Below are 17,333 nucleotides of genomic sequence, written 5' to 3'. Positions count from 1 at the left end.
AAGAAAAGTAGAGCACAAAAGAAAAGGAATATGAATGAGGAAAGCAATGAAGCAGAAAATATTTTTAAAATACATAAAATTGAAGAACAGTAAATAAGATGTTAGAGAAAACTATAAAAACAAATAAGCAATATTAAGATGATTAAAGATCAATTAAAGATCAAACAATTGTTCATTAGCATTGTATTATAATAACATTATTTAAGACCAACTATACACCAATAGATTAGAGAACTTTTGTGAAACAAACAAGTCCAACTAGACACAATAAAGCTAAGAGGAGAGAAACAGCTTTAAAAATGAAAAGTCCATTCTGCAGTTTCTTATAAGGTTAGACATATAGTTACACAGCTCAGCAATTCTTCTCAGGCACTTTCCCAAGAAAGAGAAATTAAGTATGCATCTAAGTAAAAATGTATGAATGTTCACTAATGTTGTACTTATAGTAGCTAAAACTGGCAATAATTCAAACATCCATAAACAGCTGAGTAGCTAAACAAAATGTAGTATAATATCAGTGCGATAGAGCAATGTACAGCAAAATGGAGAAATTACTAATATAGGCAAAAAAGACTAATTTCAAAACCATTACACTGAGTAAAAAAAAAATCTATGCATATACAAATAGTACATCTTGAATGGCTGAATTTATACAGGATTCTAGAAATGAAATGTATAGTGACTCAGAGCAGATGAACCATCAGGGACCAAATCTTGGATGCAAATCAACTGGGAAGGAGCCTTAGTGTATATTTTTAGTTAATGCAAATGTTGTCTATTAGTATGTGGTAATTACCTATCAGTATGTACATGCTAAAATTTAAACCATACTGAATAAAATGCTATATTAATATATTCTAAACAAATACTTGAATGACTTTAAGCACAGAACTGAGTAAGATTAAGATAAATTAAATAATGTTTTGGTTCTTATAGAAATAGCTATTAAAACAAGTAAAAACAACTTAATCTTTAAAATAATACTGAGTTGAGTTCAGGCCTAATATTAGGAGACCTCTTTGGATCAGATGCCATTCCATTCACTCTACATACCTTTATTCTCCAGTTATCCCCAACATCTTCTTTAATTCGGCTTAACCAAGATTCATTAAACCAGCCTACATCACTAAAACAAAAATATAAATGTAAGCATTAAAATGTCTTTCCACAAAATTGAATCAAGAAAGTTATTTTATAGTTTTTAAACATTATCCTTAATATAATTAGCAAATATTTAAATGAATCCACTGAGTTTTTGAACTTTCTAAGAATTTAATTTGGAATTTCTCATATTAGGTCATTTAAGACATTAAGAGCTTCAATTTAACAAACGTTTACTAAATATTTAATCACAGACATCCTGCTAGCAGGAAGATAGCACAGTGCTAACCGTGAAAAAGTAGTAAGAAAGCTAACTTTTTAAGTGTCCATTACGTATCAACCTTTCATTCTGTTTGATGTGTTTTTATATTATTTCCTTTAAATATTATAGTAACTGGGCCAAGGATATATTATACTCAACTTTCCATTTAAGGACTAAAAGATGAGAGAGGCCCTTTGCTCAAATGACACTAGTATATGGCAAAACCCCAAAGGAATTGGTATCTAAAATATAATGATTTTAACTGAGAAATATACAAAGATAAATTTTAGAAAACAAAACATCTAATTAAAAATAAAGTCCAGGCTTCTGGTTAAGATGGCAGCATAGGTACCACGCCAAAGCAGCCTGGGGGGAAAAAAAAAGACCAAAAAAATGCAGCAAAATACACACTTTTAATAAAAAGTGAGGTGAATACGAAATTGAAGCAGCAGCGGAGAAGTAGAAGAGATCCAGAGCATCCAGAGCCTGCACAGGCCGGCAAGAGCGGCACACCAGAAGGTGGCCAGGCTCGGCTCGAGCCGCAGGGAAAGCCAGGTGCGGGAGCTTCCACTCACACCGGAGCTCTCCGCAACGTAAGAAACGTGAAGGGAGAGTGGCAGTGAGCAACGGAGGAGCAGACCACGAGGGGACCTGGCCACACCAACTTGGGCCTACAGCGGGACCCAAGCAAGAGCAGAGTTCAGCAGCAACATCAGCGGCTCCGACACTGGTAACAGCAGCCCCAACAGCAGCAGATCCAGTAGCAGCAGCAGCAGCAGACCCAGCAGCAGCAGCTTCAGTGGCAGAGGCAGCAGCAGCAGTGGGCCCAGCAGCAGCAGCTTCAGCTGCTGACAGACCCAGAAAAGGCAGCTTTAACAGCAGCAGTTCCAGCAGCGGGGGTGCTGATCTGCAGGGCCACAGTTGCCAGGCTCTGTTTGCCCCATAGGAAAAGCCAGTGCCCAGCTCCAGAAATCAGAACAGCAGCCTGACGACCAGGCAGCAACTTGACTGAGACCAAAATCATCCAAGGTAACTGGGATTGCACCAGGTACGGGTCTCACTTTGTCACATGCTGACTTGGATCCCTCAACAGACCAGAAATCTTAACTTCTATGTTGATAGAGGATCGGGTTGTTATAATAACTACTATGGCATACATACTTGGGGCTGTTTTTGATTGAATGGGTACAGTGTTTAGTTAACATTTAGAATCTACCTGTATTTTATTCCACACAGCCTACTTGAATACTCCCATAGCAGGAAAACTCAACCCCTAGTGGCACCTTTATAGATACTCTAAGAGTCTTAAGAGCCACACCTAACACCTTAAGCTCCTACCCTGAAAATATATAGCATCAAATCAATTGATGCAGCTAAGAATACCCAGCTAGCTAGAAAATCCAAGCATTAACTTAATCCAAGATGCAAAAATATATACATTATAACACAAGAAACACTAAAAAGCAAGACGATATAAATCCACCTAAAAGTATTAATGCATCAGAAATGACCTCCAGTGAGAATGAGTTAGAGGAAATGTCTGAGAAAGATTTCAAAAGAATGATTGTAAATATGTTCAAAGAAGTCAGAGAACAAATCAAAGGAGTCAAAGAGGAACTTAAAGAGGAAATCAAAGGAATCAAAGAAGACACAGGACACCAATTTCATGAAATAAAGAAGGCAATACAAGACATAAATAAGGAAATCGAAATAATAAAGAAAAACCAGTCAGAATTACTAGCAATGAAGAACATAGCTAATGAAATAAAAAAAAAAAACTCTGTAGAAAATCTCACCAGTAGAATGGATGAAGGAGAGGACAGAATGTCTAAGCTAAAAGACCAGGTGGCAGATCTAATACAGTCCAACAAAGAGAAAGACAAACTTATAGAAAAGTAAGAGTGGGAATTTCAAGATATTCGGGACACTATGAAAAGATCAAATATAAGAATTCAGGGCATAGTAGAAGGAGAAGAATTCCACTCCAGAGGCATAGTAGGCATCTTCAACAAAATCATAGAAGAAAATTTCCCCCAAATTGGGAAAGAGGTGCCAATACAGATACAGGAAGCCTTTAGAACCCCAGGCAGACAAATCCTGGAAAGAACCTCTCCTCGCCATATTCTAATCAAACTTCCAAACACACACACCAAAGAAAAAATATTGAAAGCAGTTAGAGAGAAAAATTAAGTTACCTACAAAAGTAAGACCATTAGGATTACAGCAGATTATTCAACACAAACTTTTAAAGCCAGAAGGGCTTGGAGTGATATATTCCCAGTTCTGAAAGATAACAACTGTCAACCAAGGTTACTTTATCCTGCAAAGTTATCCATTCAAATAGATGGAGAAATAAGGACATTCCATGACAAAAGCAGGTTAAAGGAGTATTTGAAGACAAAACCAGCTCTACAGAAAATACTTGATAGAATTCTCCATGCTGAAGAAAAGGAAAAGCACACATATAAGGAACCTAGAAAAAGCAAGCAATACTCAAATACTTGTTAAAAGAGCACAGGTAGAACTGGAACCACAAAAAAAAAAAAAAGGCAAACATAAATACACACCTTTCAATAATATCTCTTAATATCAATGGCCTCAATGCCCCAACAAAAAGACATAGGTTTACAGACTGGGTTAAAAAGCAGGATCCTACAATTTGTTGTCTCCAAGAAACTCACCTTTCTACAAAGGATAGACATTATCTTAGGGTGAAAGGTTGGAAGATGGTGTTTCAAGCAAATGGGCCTAGAAAACAAGCAGGGGTTGCTATCCTAATATCTGACAAGGTAGACTTTAGTCCAACGTTAGTCAAGAAAGATAAGGAAGGTCACTTGATATTAAGGGCACACTCCAACAGGAGGACATTACAATCCTAAACATATATGCACCTAACATGGGGGCTCCTAAATTCATCAAACAAACACTATTAGAACTAAGGTCACAGATAACAGCAAATACAATGGTGGTGGGTGACTTTAACACCCCATTTCATCAATTGACAGGTCATCCTGGGAAAAAATAAACAGAGAGGCATCTGGACTAAATGAGGTCATAGAAGGAATGGACCTAACAGATATATACAGGACATTTCATCCAAAGGCTACAGAATATACATTCTTTTCAGCAGCACATGGAACATTCTCTAAAATAGACCATATATTAGGACACAAAGAAAATCTTAACAAATTCAGGAAAATTGAAATAATTCCTTGCATTCTATCTGACCACAATGGAATTAAACTACAAATCAGTACCAAGAAAGGCTATATATAGAGCATACACAAAATCATGGAAACTAAACAATACAGTACTAAATGATGAATGGGTCAATGAAGAAGTCAAGAAGGAAATAAAAAAAATTTATAGAGTCAAACGATAATGAGAACACAACATATCAAAATCTCTGGGACACAATGAAGGCAGTTCTAAGAGGTAAATTTATAGCCTTAAGTGCCTACATTAAGAAATTAGAAAGGTTGCAAGTAAATGACCTAATGCTTCACCTTAAAGCCCTGGAAAAAGAAGAACAATGCAAACCAAAAATCAGTAGGAGGGAAGAAATAATAAGGATTAGGGCAGAAATTAATTAAATAGAAACAAACAAAAAAAAATAATAATCCAAAGAACTAATGAAACAAAGAGTTGGTTCTTTGAAAGGATAAACAAGATTGATAAACCCTTAGCAAATCTGACCAAAAGAAAGAGAAAAGAGACACAAAGTAATAAAATCAGAGATGAAAAAGGTAACATCACAACAGATTCCAGAGAAATTCAAAAAATCATAGGGACATACTATAAATTTCTATTCTATTTACAACTCCGGAGATTGAAATCAAACCTTGTTGTCAGGTAGGGTGTCAGGAGAGGGTGAGGCAGCTGGAGAAGCTGGAGGAGGTGTTGGGGTGAGGTCCTTTATGGTGTCTGGGTCAACAGCAGAGGGTGAAGATGGATATGGGGAGGGGTTGAGTGAGAGCATATTCCTGAGACCTTGGCTAGAAGGGCCTCATGAGAATGGCAGGTAGAGCAGAGAGAAGGCCTTGCATACAAAGTGAAAAATAGGGTATTTCAGACCATTTGCCTGTACATTGGCAGAAGTTTTTAAATCAGTGAGATTTTGGAAATCAAAAGTATCATTTTCAGGCCATTTGGACACATTGTCCAGCTTATGGATGTGGCCAAGAAGAGTTGCAGAGAAAGATAAAATGTCATCCAAGAGTCAGAGAGGCTTTAAGTTCTTAAGGATAGAGGGAAAGAGCAAAACAAGGGTAAAAGAAAAATAAACCAGAGCTTAAGCTGGGTTTACAGAGAACACCAAAATTACCCCCTGGCCCATTAGGTTGAACAGAGCCTGCACCTCCCATGTGGGCAGAGGCTGTACAGGTCACAAATGTCAGCTGTTATGCCTGTTAGTGGGAAAGGAGGGTGATTGTGCTCCCAATGGCAAAAGCTACTGGCTATGGAAGATTAAAGCAGCTGGCAGTGGGAGATGAGAGCTCAGGAAGGAGAGGGAGAGGGAATGTCCCGAGATGGTGCAACCGAACCCAAAGGTGCCTCTTAGAGTATAGTAGACCAGAGAGAAAGAGACTCAAGGTGTCTAGAGTGCATCTTTCTGGAGACCTGGGGTTGGGGCCTAGTGGCCAAGAGGTGTAGCCTGCTTCCATGAGGAGGGGTGAACCACGACAGCAGGCCAACCCAAGAGGGACACTTACCGAGAAGAGAGGAGACGAGGAAGGGAAGAACAGTGAGGCCGAATTGTAATGGGTATGAGAGCCTGTATCAGACAGAGATGGTCCGAAACCTTCAGAGGGTTGAAAGGCAGCTCGGTGGTCCAGTGAGAGAAAAAGGTCTAGTCACCCAAGAGGGCAACTGGGAGCCTTACATGAGTTATGGCACCAGATGTAAGGTTCAAGAGTGACCAAGGACCATGGGGACAACTCTGAGGCAAAGGTGGAAGTTTTTATTTGGGGAGAACAACACGAGCTGCCGGGACCGACTCTCAAGAGCAGAGCAGTCAGCTTAGGGTTACAGATAGTGGACTTTATAGGCTTTTCAGTTGGGAGAAAGCGAGGAAGGGAAGGAATTTCTTTGTTGGGGCAGTAAATCTCTGTTCTTTCCATAGGGTGAGACCAGAAGTAACCCAGTGAGAGAGAGGGGGCAGTAAATCGAGACCTAGGGCCTTGTTAGGCAAGGGAGGGGTAACGGCTGGACAATTTCTTGAGGAATGTTGATGATTCACTTTGCCCTCCTGCTGTAACTCCATTTTGTCCTAAACTAACAAGCATTAAGCTGGAATATATCTGTTGTGTACACAGCATCAGACAGAAAAGTGAGAATCACTCCTGAGGATCAAATTCCGACTCTACTAACAATAGCTTGACTTTAGGTCAGTTTAACGCTGTGCACTTTTGTATTCTTATAGATCCAAGATATAGAGACCACAAAATTCCCATTTCTCAAGGCCATTAAGGAGATTAAATAGGGGCTAGCGAGAGTGCTCAGTGGTTAGAGGTACTTGTTTGCAAAGCCTAACAGCCTGTGTTTGATTTCCCAATACTCACGTAAAGCCCCTTGGTACACTCATTGTTCACAAAGTAGCATAAGCATCTAGAGTTTGTTTGCAGTGACAAGAGACCCAGGCATACCCATTCTCTCTCTCTATCTCTCTCTCTCGCACGCGCGCCTTACAAATAAATAAAATATTTTAAAAGAACAATTTGGGCTGGAGAGATGGTCCACTGGTTAAGGCACTTGCCTACAAAGCCTAAGGGCCCAGGAGCTATTCCTCAGTACCCATGTAAAGCCAGATGCACAAAGTGGTGCATTCATCTGGAGTTCATTTGCAGTGGCTAAAGGCCCTGATAAATCCACATGCTCTCTGTATCTCTTCTCTCTGTCACTCTTTCTCTCTCCTAGGAAGTAAATAAATAGAAATATATTTTTTAAAGATTAAGTATGAGACTATTGAAAGAACATGGATCCTGACAAAATAAAGGTCCATTTCTGTACTTTTGCACCTCTAACCTTTCATCAGCAAGGTGACTCATCTGATTTCTCTTCCTCATACACAGTACAAAGCTATGGTGGCCTTTTCTTTTTTTCACTTAATTATTGAAAGTTTTCATACATGTATATAATGTACTTTTATCATATGCCTTCTAAAACCTTCTTTTGTCCTCCATCTTCTTTTTACTGAATATTCCAACTAGTCCCTCTTCTATTTTGATGTCTTTTTTTATTGCCCTCCTCCATCATCCATGATAAAATGCTGATGAGCTCAATACTGTTCAAGTCTTATGGTAACAACAGCCCCTGTGAGGTCATTAATGCAATGGCCACTTCATGTTTGGAAGACAGAATCCCAAGCACTTCTCCCCATCCTCTGGCTCTTAAATTCCTTTTGTTCCCTCCCTCTCAGTATTCCCTATGCTTTAGAGGGTGTGCTAGAGATGTCTCATTTAGCATTGAGCACTCAACAGTCACTGATTTGCAGCACTCTTACTAGTCTGGAGTCTTCACACTAGTTAGCACTGTCTACAAAAGGAAGCTTCTCTGAACAAAGGTGAGAGCAGCACTAATCTATGTGCATAACCATAAATATTTAGAGGACCACTAGATAGACACAACATATTCCACTTAGCTAAACAACTGTAGTAACATCCCCATCTAGGACCTATGACCTTCCCAGCTACAGGCTTTTGATTAGGTTCTCTATAAAAGGCATGAGTTCCCTTCCGTGGAGCAGGCCTCAAATCTAATCAAAGAGCAGTTGGTTACCTCCATAATAGTAATGCTACTACTACACTAGTGGGCATATCTTTCCTGGCTGATCAGTTGTGTAGCTTGTAGGATTTGCTACTGGTTGAGCTTATAGATGACTTTTCTCCCCCATGGGCTACAGACCATTTTCCAGCACTATGACAGCCAGCAAGGAGGAAGCTTCCAGCTCAGTTTTAGCTTGATTTCTCAGTGTCCAGCAATCAACATATGGGGTACTTTCAGCAATAGGATCTTAATACATAAATCTGGTAAGCAACCAAAACATTGGCAATGGCCTGTAATATTTTGTGAACCTTACAGGCCTCCCTGACCAACAGCTCACTGAAAGTTATCACACACCAGGCACTGGGTATGGTGGCCTTAACTACATGTACCCTTTAGTCTCTCCCTAGATTTTATGCAATGTGGCTTCCATTTCTACATAGCTTTTACACTTGAATAATTTCTTAGTATTAAAAATTAGTGCCCATGATGGTTGGGTCTTGACTGTCAATGTGACTAGAAAATGACCTAGTCTTGGTGAACACCTGTGTGTCTGTGGGGTCATTTCTAGGGAAGATTGACATGTGGGTAAGTGACTGAGAAACAAAGATCCACCCTCAATGTGTGCTGCCAGCTCCAGTGGGAGGCCAGGATAAGAAAAGAAGTCACAAGAAAAAGCAGCGAGTGGGCTGGAGAGATTGTTCAGTGGGTAAGGTATTTGTCTGCAAAGCCTAATAACCCATGATCAATTTCCCAGTACCTATGTAGCCAGATGTACAAAGTGGTACATGCATATGGAATTCACTTGCAGTGGCTGGAGGCCCTGGCACACCTATTCTCTTTCCCCTCTCCCTCCCCCTCCCTCCCTCCCTCCCTCCCTCCCTCCCTCCCTCCCTCCCTCCCTCTCTCTCTCTCTCTCTCTCTCTCTCTCTCTCTCTCTCTCCCTCTCTCTCTCTCTTCCCTTACAAATAAATTAATGTTTTTAATTTTTTTAAATAATACTCTTAAAAGAAAGTAGCTTATGCATTCCTTGCCTTCCTTTTTTTGCTGAACACAAGGGAGTGCACCTACTACTGATGCAATAATCCTCCACTGACATCAAATTCCTTCTGTGGACTTCTGCTGTGAGCTCAATACTGATGACTCTAGGAAGCTTCCAGATTTTCATCACCAGATCAGGACTACTGGGGCATTTACCTTCTTGGATTAGGCAGTTACCAGCTTCTCTTCCTCTCCATCATGAATACAGCCCTTGTTGGACTACTCAGCCCCTTTCATGTAAACTAATCTAATAAATTCCTTTTTATAGTAGATATGTTACATATACAAAAAATAAAAGTAAAAAAAAATAAAGTCCTAGACATCCAGTTAAGATGGTGGCATAGGAACCACACCAAAGCAGCCTAGGGGAGAAAAAGGCAAAAAAAAAAAAAGAAAAGAAAACAGCAAAATATACTCTTCTACTAAAAAGTGAGGGGTATAAGAAATTACCAACAGCAGCAGAGAAGTAGGAGTGATCAAGAGCATCCAGATCCCACACAGGCAGGCAGAAGTGGCTCCAGCAGCAGCAGAACCAGGTCCATGGGGCCATAGCTGCAAGGCTCACCTTGAGCAGCAGGAAAAGCCAGGCAAGGGCATTTTCCACACTTACCGGAGCTCTTCGCAAACTCAAGAAACATGAAGGGAGGACCACAAAGAACTACAGAGGAGCAGATCAAAAGGTAGAGGATCACATGGACCAGTGGGAGAACTACAGCCACCATCCATAGCCTCCCCTCCCCCATCAACAGCTCAAGCGCCAGTAAGCACCAGAGACCAGGGAAAGGGAGCTCACAGCACCCAGCACCGATGACCAGAACAGTGACCCAATGACCCAGCCAGCCTACTTGAACCCACAGTGTACCCAAGAGGGACCCAAGCAGGAGTGCAGCATAACTGAGTTTACCAAAATCATCCCCAAAGTTAACTGGGATTACAGCAGTTCAATACCCTCCAAATAAGCCTGGTATAAAGGCCTAAACAAAAAGTGCTAATTGCACCTTCCATATCAGGATAAATTATATGTTAAATCTGATGGATGGTTGGATTTGCCCTTCTTAAATAAGCTATATTGTGGGCTTGTTATTTGTTATTTCTTGAGTTATATTGGCTTTGTTTACTCTTCTGTTGTTCATTAGAGAAGGGTCTCACTTGGTCACAAGCTGACTTGGAACCCTCAACAGACCAGAAATCTTAACCTCCTAGTTGAAAAGATTAAGAGTGTAGGGTACCACACATCCTAAGGGACAGTGACTTTGTTGGAGGATCTGGTTTTCCATTACCTGCTCTTGCATCAATACTCTGTTCTGTTTTTCATTGAATATGTACATTGTTTAGTTAAGTTTTAGAATCTGCCTCTATTTTGTTCCACTCAGCCTACTTCAATACTCTCATAGCAGGCAAACCCAACATCAACAGTCACTTTTGTAGCTGCTCTGAGTCTTAAGAGCCACTCCTAGCAACTTAAGCTCTTACCCTGAAGATAAAGAACATCAGATTGATTGATACATTTTACAATATGGCAGGTAACTAGAATCCAAGCATTAAATTAATCCAAGTTGCAAAAATATATACATTGTAACACAAGAAACACCAAAAATCAAGACAACATGAATCTACCAAAAAGTATTAATACATCAGAAATGACCTCCAGTGAGAATGAGTTAGAGGAAATGCCTGAGAAAGATTTCAAAAGAACGATTATAAATATGCTCAAAGAAGTCAAAGAAGAAATCAAAGGAATCAAAGAAGACACAGGAATTTAATGAAATAAAGAGGTCAATACAAGACATAAATAAGGAAATAGAAATAATAAAGAAAAACCAGTCAGAATTCCTAGCAATGAAGAATACAGCTAATGAAATAAAAAACTCTGTAGAAAATCTCACCAGTAGAATAGATGAAGGAGAGGACAGAATATCTAAGCTAGAAGACCAGGTGGCAGATCTAATACAGTCCAACAAAGAGAAAGAAAAACTAATAGAAAAGTATGAATGGGAACTTCAAGATATTTGGGATACTATGAAAAGATCAAACATAAGAATTCAGGATATAGTAAAAGGAGAAGAATTTCACTTCAAAGGCACAGTAGGCATTTTCAACAAAGTCACAGAAGAAAACTTCCCCCAAATTGGGAAAGAGGTGCCAGTGCAGATACAAGAATCCTTTAGAACACCAACCAGACAAAACCTGGAAAGAACCTCTCCTCAAGATATTATAATTAAACTACCAAACATACAAACCAAAGAAAATATATTGAAAGCAGTTAAGAGAGAAAAGTCAAGTTACCTACAAAGGCAAGCCCAACAGGATCACAGCAGATTACTCAACACAAACTTTAAAAGCCAGAAGGGCTTGGAGTGATGTATTCCAAGTTCTGAAAGATAACAACTGTCAACCAAGGTTACTTTATCCTCCAAAACTATCCATTCAAATAAATGGAGAAATAACATTCCACAACAAAAGCAGGCTAAAGGGGGGGAAAAAGACTAAAGGAAGACAAAACCAGCTTTGCAGAAAATACTTGAAAGAATCCTCCATGATGAAGAGAAAGAAAAGCACACATATAAGGAACCTGGAAAAAATAAACAATATTTAACAATAAGGTCCTGGGGCTTGAGAGATAGCTTACTTTGCCTGTAAAGCCAAAGGACCCATGTTGATTCCTCAGTATCCACATAAACCAGATGCATAAATAGATGCATACATCTGGAGTTTGCTTGCAGTGGCGAGAGACCCTGGTGTGCCCATTCTCTCTCTCTCTCTCAAATAAATAAATCATGTACAAATAAGGTCCCATATTGATATTGAAGGTCTAAATAAGTACATATTCAATAAGGCTTAGATGAACATTTGACTATATAGCAAACTGTATCAATTATATCCTAAAAACATATTTGGGTGACTTGTCTAAGCACAGAACTGAATGAGGTTAATAGAATGAATTAAAGGATGAATTAAATAGTATTTTAGCTCATACACAAATAGCAACTCAAACAAGTGAAAAGCACAAATGAGTGACAGGAATGTGATACTCTGGATAAACCTTGAAAACCTCAACAAGAGGTTTTAAGAGACTTCTCCAAAAACATCTTAAATTTTTACTTTACAGATAAAACAACTTAAGTGTGGGGAGAAGCACTTTTATTTAAAACACCATCACTTGAATTATTCAGTTTTGCATTTTTGTAAATTTAAGATATGACCCTGGTAAACAATAAGTTTTACTCCTTATACTTGACCCTTCTGGTTCTGCTTCAGATGTTCTACTATAAAAGACATCACTCCGTCAGGGTATCAGGGTAATAGAAAAAATGACTTGACCATTTTCAATTCAATTACTTAAAACTTTGCTACGTGTGCTTAACCTTTCCCAGATGTAAAAACCATAAATAAGGCTGGAGACAGGGCTTAATGTTTAAGTGCTTGCCTGTGAAGCCTAAGGACCCCAGCTCAAGGCTCGATTCCCCAGGACCCATGTTAGCCAGATGCACTAGGGGACACGTGTATCTGGAGTTCGTTTGCAGTGGCTAGAGGCCCTGGTGCGCCCATTCTTTCTCTCTATCTGCCTGTTAATCTCTCTCTGTCTGTTGCTCTCAAATAAATAAAGAAAAATACCCTATAATTATCAAAATAATTATGTAAGTGTATAAATTATATGCTGCTAAACGACATTTATCTGTATGGCTAATTTAATGAAACAAAATTATCAAAAAATACATTTTCTCAGCTGGGCATGGTGGTAAATGCCTTTAATCCCAGCATTTGGGAGGCAGGGGTAGGTGGATTGCTGTGAGTTCGAGGCCACCCTGAGACTTCATAGTGAGTTCGAGGTCAGCCTGGACTAGAGTGAGACCCTACCTCAAAAAAAATCTTCCTTTTTATAACACATTAATAAAGTTCTCAGATAAAAGAGGTGTGTCAGGTGTAATGGTTAACGTTCTGTGCCAACTTGGCTACACCTACAATACCAAATGTGTGATTAAAAAAAAAAAAAACATTTAAATGTGCTACACAGATACTTTTAGATACCACTTAGGCCATTAGACTGAGTAAAATACATCACCCTCCAGAAGGAGAATGGACCTCATCCAATCAGATGAATAAAAAAAAAAAAAAATACTGACATTCCTACAAAAAAGAACAAATCCTGTCATCCAATTACCGTAACTCTGGATATTCAGCACTTGGTGGCCTAAATTACAGATTTTGGGTTTGCAAACCTCCAGAGATGAATGAGCCATTCCCTTAAAATAAGCACATTTGTACAGGCTCACAAACACAAACTTGTCCTTTATGGGCTCTGCTACCCTGTAGATTTCTGACTACTACACCAATCTCTTAGCTAACTTTCCCCTCAAAAGCATTTAAGTTTAAGATTCTATGTTGCAGCTACCTTTAGAAATCAAATCAAGAGATCAACCTGTTCTCATTATCTAGCTTTTCTAATATAATCCTACCTTCTTTCTTCAAATTCTTTCTTGTGTTCTATCTCAAATCAATGTTAGCTCTGAGAAACACATTGCAATTTCTCCGTAAGAATATGCATCCTGTGTTGTTATAAACAAGTATGACCTTTTATAATCATTAACTATGGCAACAAATTTTCTCACCTACTAAACTGTAACTCAACACTAGACACTACCCTTTCTTTGGGCTGCTACATCATCTATATGGCTTAACTTTAACACTTATCCTCCCACAAGAACTTCAATGACTCTTACGGAATACCTAACAGAAAGGGGACATAGAACTAGTTAAGCAAAACACAGTACAATTAACTTCTAATAAAACGAAACAAAAATCATTATAAGGTTAAGTTTTTAATATTATTCATGATTTGTCTTCAAGAATCTTACCACCTAAATTTAGGAAGCAATCAACTCCTTTTGCTTTCTAGTAATTGTGTTAGCTTCAATGAATGTTCTGAGACTATTTTTGAATACTCAGTAAACCTTCAGTGCTTCATATATCAAATTATGATCTTTATATTGAACATGCACATGAAGATTTAATTAATATCCTAATGTAAAAGTCTATCAGTAGTTTATATCTATATTTCACCTATTATTTTATGTCAGCCAATCTGTGGTCCTGTTACAGCAACCCTAGAAAAATAACACATTTGTAGGTGTAGTTTTCTCCCCACGTGTTTTTATCACTAGCAGCTTCTACATGCATTTAAAAAACTACATTTACATGTTCAAATTAAATATATTAAGGAAGTACAGATGCTTATCAATGACATCTTGACTCTTTCTATTTAAATCTTATAGTTTTGAGCATTTTAATTGACAGTTTTATACATTTATGTAATATATTCCCTTCCCACCATCTTCTTTTCACCCCATCCCCATCCACCTTTCACTGAAAGCCTTCTTTCCAACTAGTCTCCTTTCTGCTTTAATGTTTTCTTGTGTGTGGGTATGACCTGCTGAGTTTAATTAGGGTTGTCTGCAGTGTGTATATGGTGGGGGTTATTAGCAAAGCATGTTGATCCTACCAGTGGCTACACAACTGCAGAAAATGCTGGACAATAATTTTTAAAATATTGTTATTTAGAAGCACACTTGCCTCAGATAATAAGAATGATGGTCTGAAAATTTGCCAATTCCTTAAAAAGTACACTTTTTCTTCTTGCTTCCAGTAACAATGTTTATGTGATTTGATATGAATCACCAATAAAATTTGTTGAGAATTTCACTACATAAAATGCTTTAAAATATTCAAAGAAATATGAAATTAGCCTTTGTAAGGATTCTAGTTCTTTGCAAGCAGAGAGGGAGTAGGGAAGAGAGAGAATGGGCGGCACACCAGGATGTCCTGCTGCTGCAAATGAACTCTAAATGCATATACCACTTAGTGAATCTGTCTTACATGGCTGCTGGAGAAATGAAATGACAAATTTTTAATATAATTATATAAGATGAGTCCAGCCAAAAGCGAATTGCTATAATTATTGCTTTATAACATTATATTTCATCTATTCAACACTTGATAATTGGTAGACTCATAAATTACTATTCCAGTATAAATATTTAGTTAATGTAATACTTTTTCCAAATCCTGAATTTTTGCTTTAATAATCTCCCAAATAAAATTCTCCATGCAATATCTTAAAACGACAATAGTATATCTAAAAGAATAGCATAGGTAAAACATCATTGTACCTTTCTCTTTTTAGTTATTAACATTTTTTATTTACTTGCAAGTAATAGAGTGAAAAGAGACATAGAGAATGGGCGCATCAGGGCCTCCAGCTCAACTCTAAATGCATGCATCACATCTGCACTTCTGGCTTTATATGGTTTCTTGGGGAATCAAACTCAGGTCCTTAAGCTTTTTGGGCGAGTGCCTTAACTGCTGCTATGCCTATTCTCATTCTCTCTCTCTCCTTACAAATAAAAATAATAATAACAAAATTTCTAAAAATTAGAAATTAAAAAATTATAACTTTATAATCTTTTATTTTTATAGTGATTACCTTGTAACATGTCTAGAACACATTCAAAAGTAAGATCTCCTGAAGAGAAACCCTGATCACTTAGTTACAATGTATCCTCTATGAACAAAAAAGGAGTAATGAGGTGCTAAACATTTTTATTTTCTAGTTGCAAGAAAGCCTTAGTACCTTGTCTGACAGTATAATAGATGGGATAAAATTTCAATTAAGTAAAGAATAAAACTCTAAGTGCTCTACCTTGTCATTGAGTATACGATTCTTGTTAGGTATTGTTTTATCACTACTCACATTTGATGAAGAACTTGTGCCATGGTAACTCCATTAGTCAGCTGTTTGACATCTTGACAAGGCGAGGCAGTCTTAAATGTCTGCAGCTAAAATGACACATAGCAAATGACTTTACTCTTTCAAATCCCTACAGGGTAGTATTAAGGGAGAAATAAATAAACAGAAAACAACTTGGCTTAAGAAGATGCAAAGCAAATAAAAATACGTGCAATGTTTTTATGAAGTAAACACTTAATATAAGATCAGGCCTAACACAGTAAAGCACCTTGTTGCTATATATGAAATAATTCAGCATTTTTTAACTACTACAAACCTAGACACATAATTCTAGTGTTTTGTCTAGTGTTAGGACAGTAACAGAGAAAGAACTCTGAAACTGACCAATACTTGCAAGCTAAGATTTTATGTACACTACTTGATAGGAAAATAAAATCTAGAAATGTTGAATCTAAGATGACATATTTTATTTATGAGCTCTGAAATAAGCAAGGGTGTCTGCTCACTAACAATTAGCTACAGGGTATGGAGTCATGTGGTGAGTTGTTTCTGGCTAGTTTGGCTGCTGTATTTCTAACATTTCAAATCTCTATTTTTTTTTTTTTAAGGTAAGATCTTGCTCTAGCCCAGGCTGACCTGGAATTCACTATGTAGTCTCAGGGTGGCCTCGAACTCATGGTGATCCTACCTACCTCTGTGTGGTAGTATGAATATATGTCCCCCAATAGATTCAGGTATTTTATTAAAGCTTGAGACTTGGATTTCTAGCTGCCTGGCTGGAAGAGGTATCACTGGGGGTGGATCCTGGGGTCCAGCCTTAAGGTATTCCTAAGGGTGGATCTGACTTCCAGGCAAAAGGTATTCAGAGAGGTCTGAGCTTGCCTGGGTCCCTGCTCTTTGCTGCAGTTTCCTGCTGTTTTGCTGCCCTATTGTGGTGGTGCTGGCTGATGGTAGTTTCTCTCCACTTAGGTCTGTGAAAGGGAGCCAACTTCTTTCTCCATTTGATGGAACTTCCACTGGATCTGTAAGCTTTATATCAATCCCTTCCTCCCATAAACTGTGTTTTATTGGAATTCTATCCCAGCAATGTGGAAGATGACTACAACAGCTACCCTCTGCCTCCCGAGTGCTGGGATTAAAGGAGTACACCACCATGTGAGTCCTCAAATTTCTGCTTTTTAAATGTTCATAAACATATTAAAAAGAGAAGGGTGGGACTCTGGGGAGATGGCTTGGTGAATAAAGTGCTTGCTACTCAAGCCTGAATATCCAAGTCTGTATCCCTAGATACCATATAAAAAGCAAGAAGTAGTGGCAGTAACAAGATAACAAGATAAGAGGCAAAGACAGGAGAACTTCCCAAAAGTTATAAACAACAGTAAGTGAGAACCTAGCTCAAAAATAGTGGAAAGTGAGGACCAA

At 38.3% G+C, this 17,333-nt stretch overlaps 1 protein-coding gene across 1 annotated transcript in view; it reads right to left on the bottom strand.

Annotated features, from left to right (window-relative positions):
* The window catches only part of Hook1 (hook microtubule tethering protein 1), an 81,917-nt gene that overhangs the window by 57,321 nt on the left and 7,263 nt on the right, over nt 1–17,333 (bottom strand). The window contains exons 2-3 of the mRNA XM_004663204.3: nt 15,915–16,000; nt 1,054–1,126 (exon numbers count right to left, since the gene is read on the bottom strand). Of these exons, the coding sequence (XP_004663261.1) occupies nt 1,054–1,126; nt 15,915–16,000 (159 nt within the window). The remainder of the gene's footprint in view (nt 1–1,053; nt 1,127–15,914; nt 16,001–17,333) is intronic.

The sequence above is a fragment of the Jaculus jaculus genome, chromosome 5, assembly GCF_020740685.1.
Source record: "Jaculus jaculus isolate mJacJac1 chromosome 5, mJacJac1.mat.Y.cur, whole genome shotgun sequence".
Lineage (NCBI taxonomy): Eukaryota > Metazoa > Chordata > Mammalia > Rodentia > Dipodidae > Jaculus > Jaculus jaculus.
The sequence above is the reverse complement of the archived record's forward strand: the minus strand, read 5'-3'. Positions and strand labels throughout refer to the sequence as shown.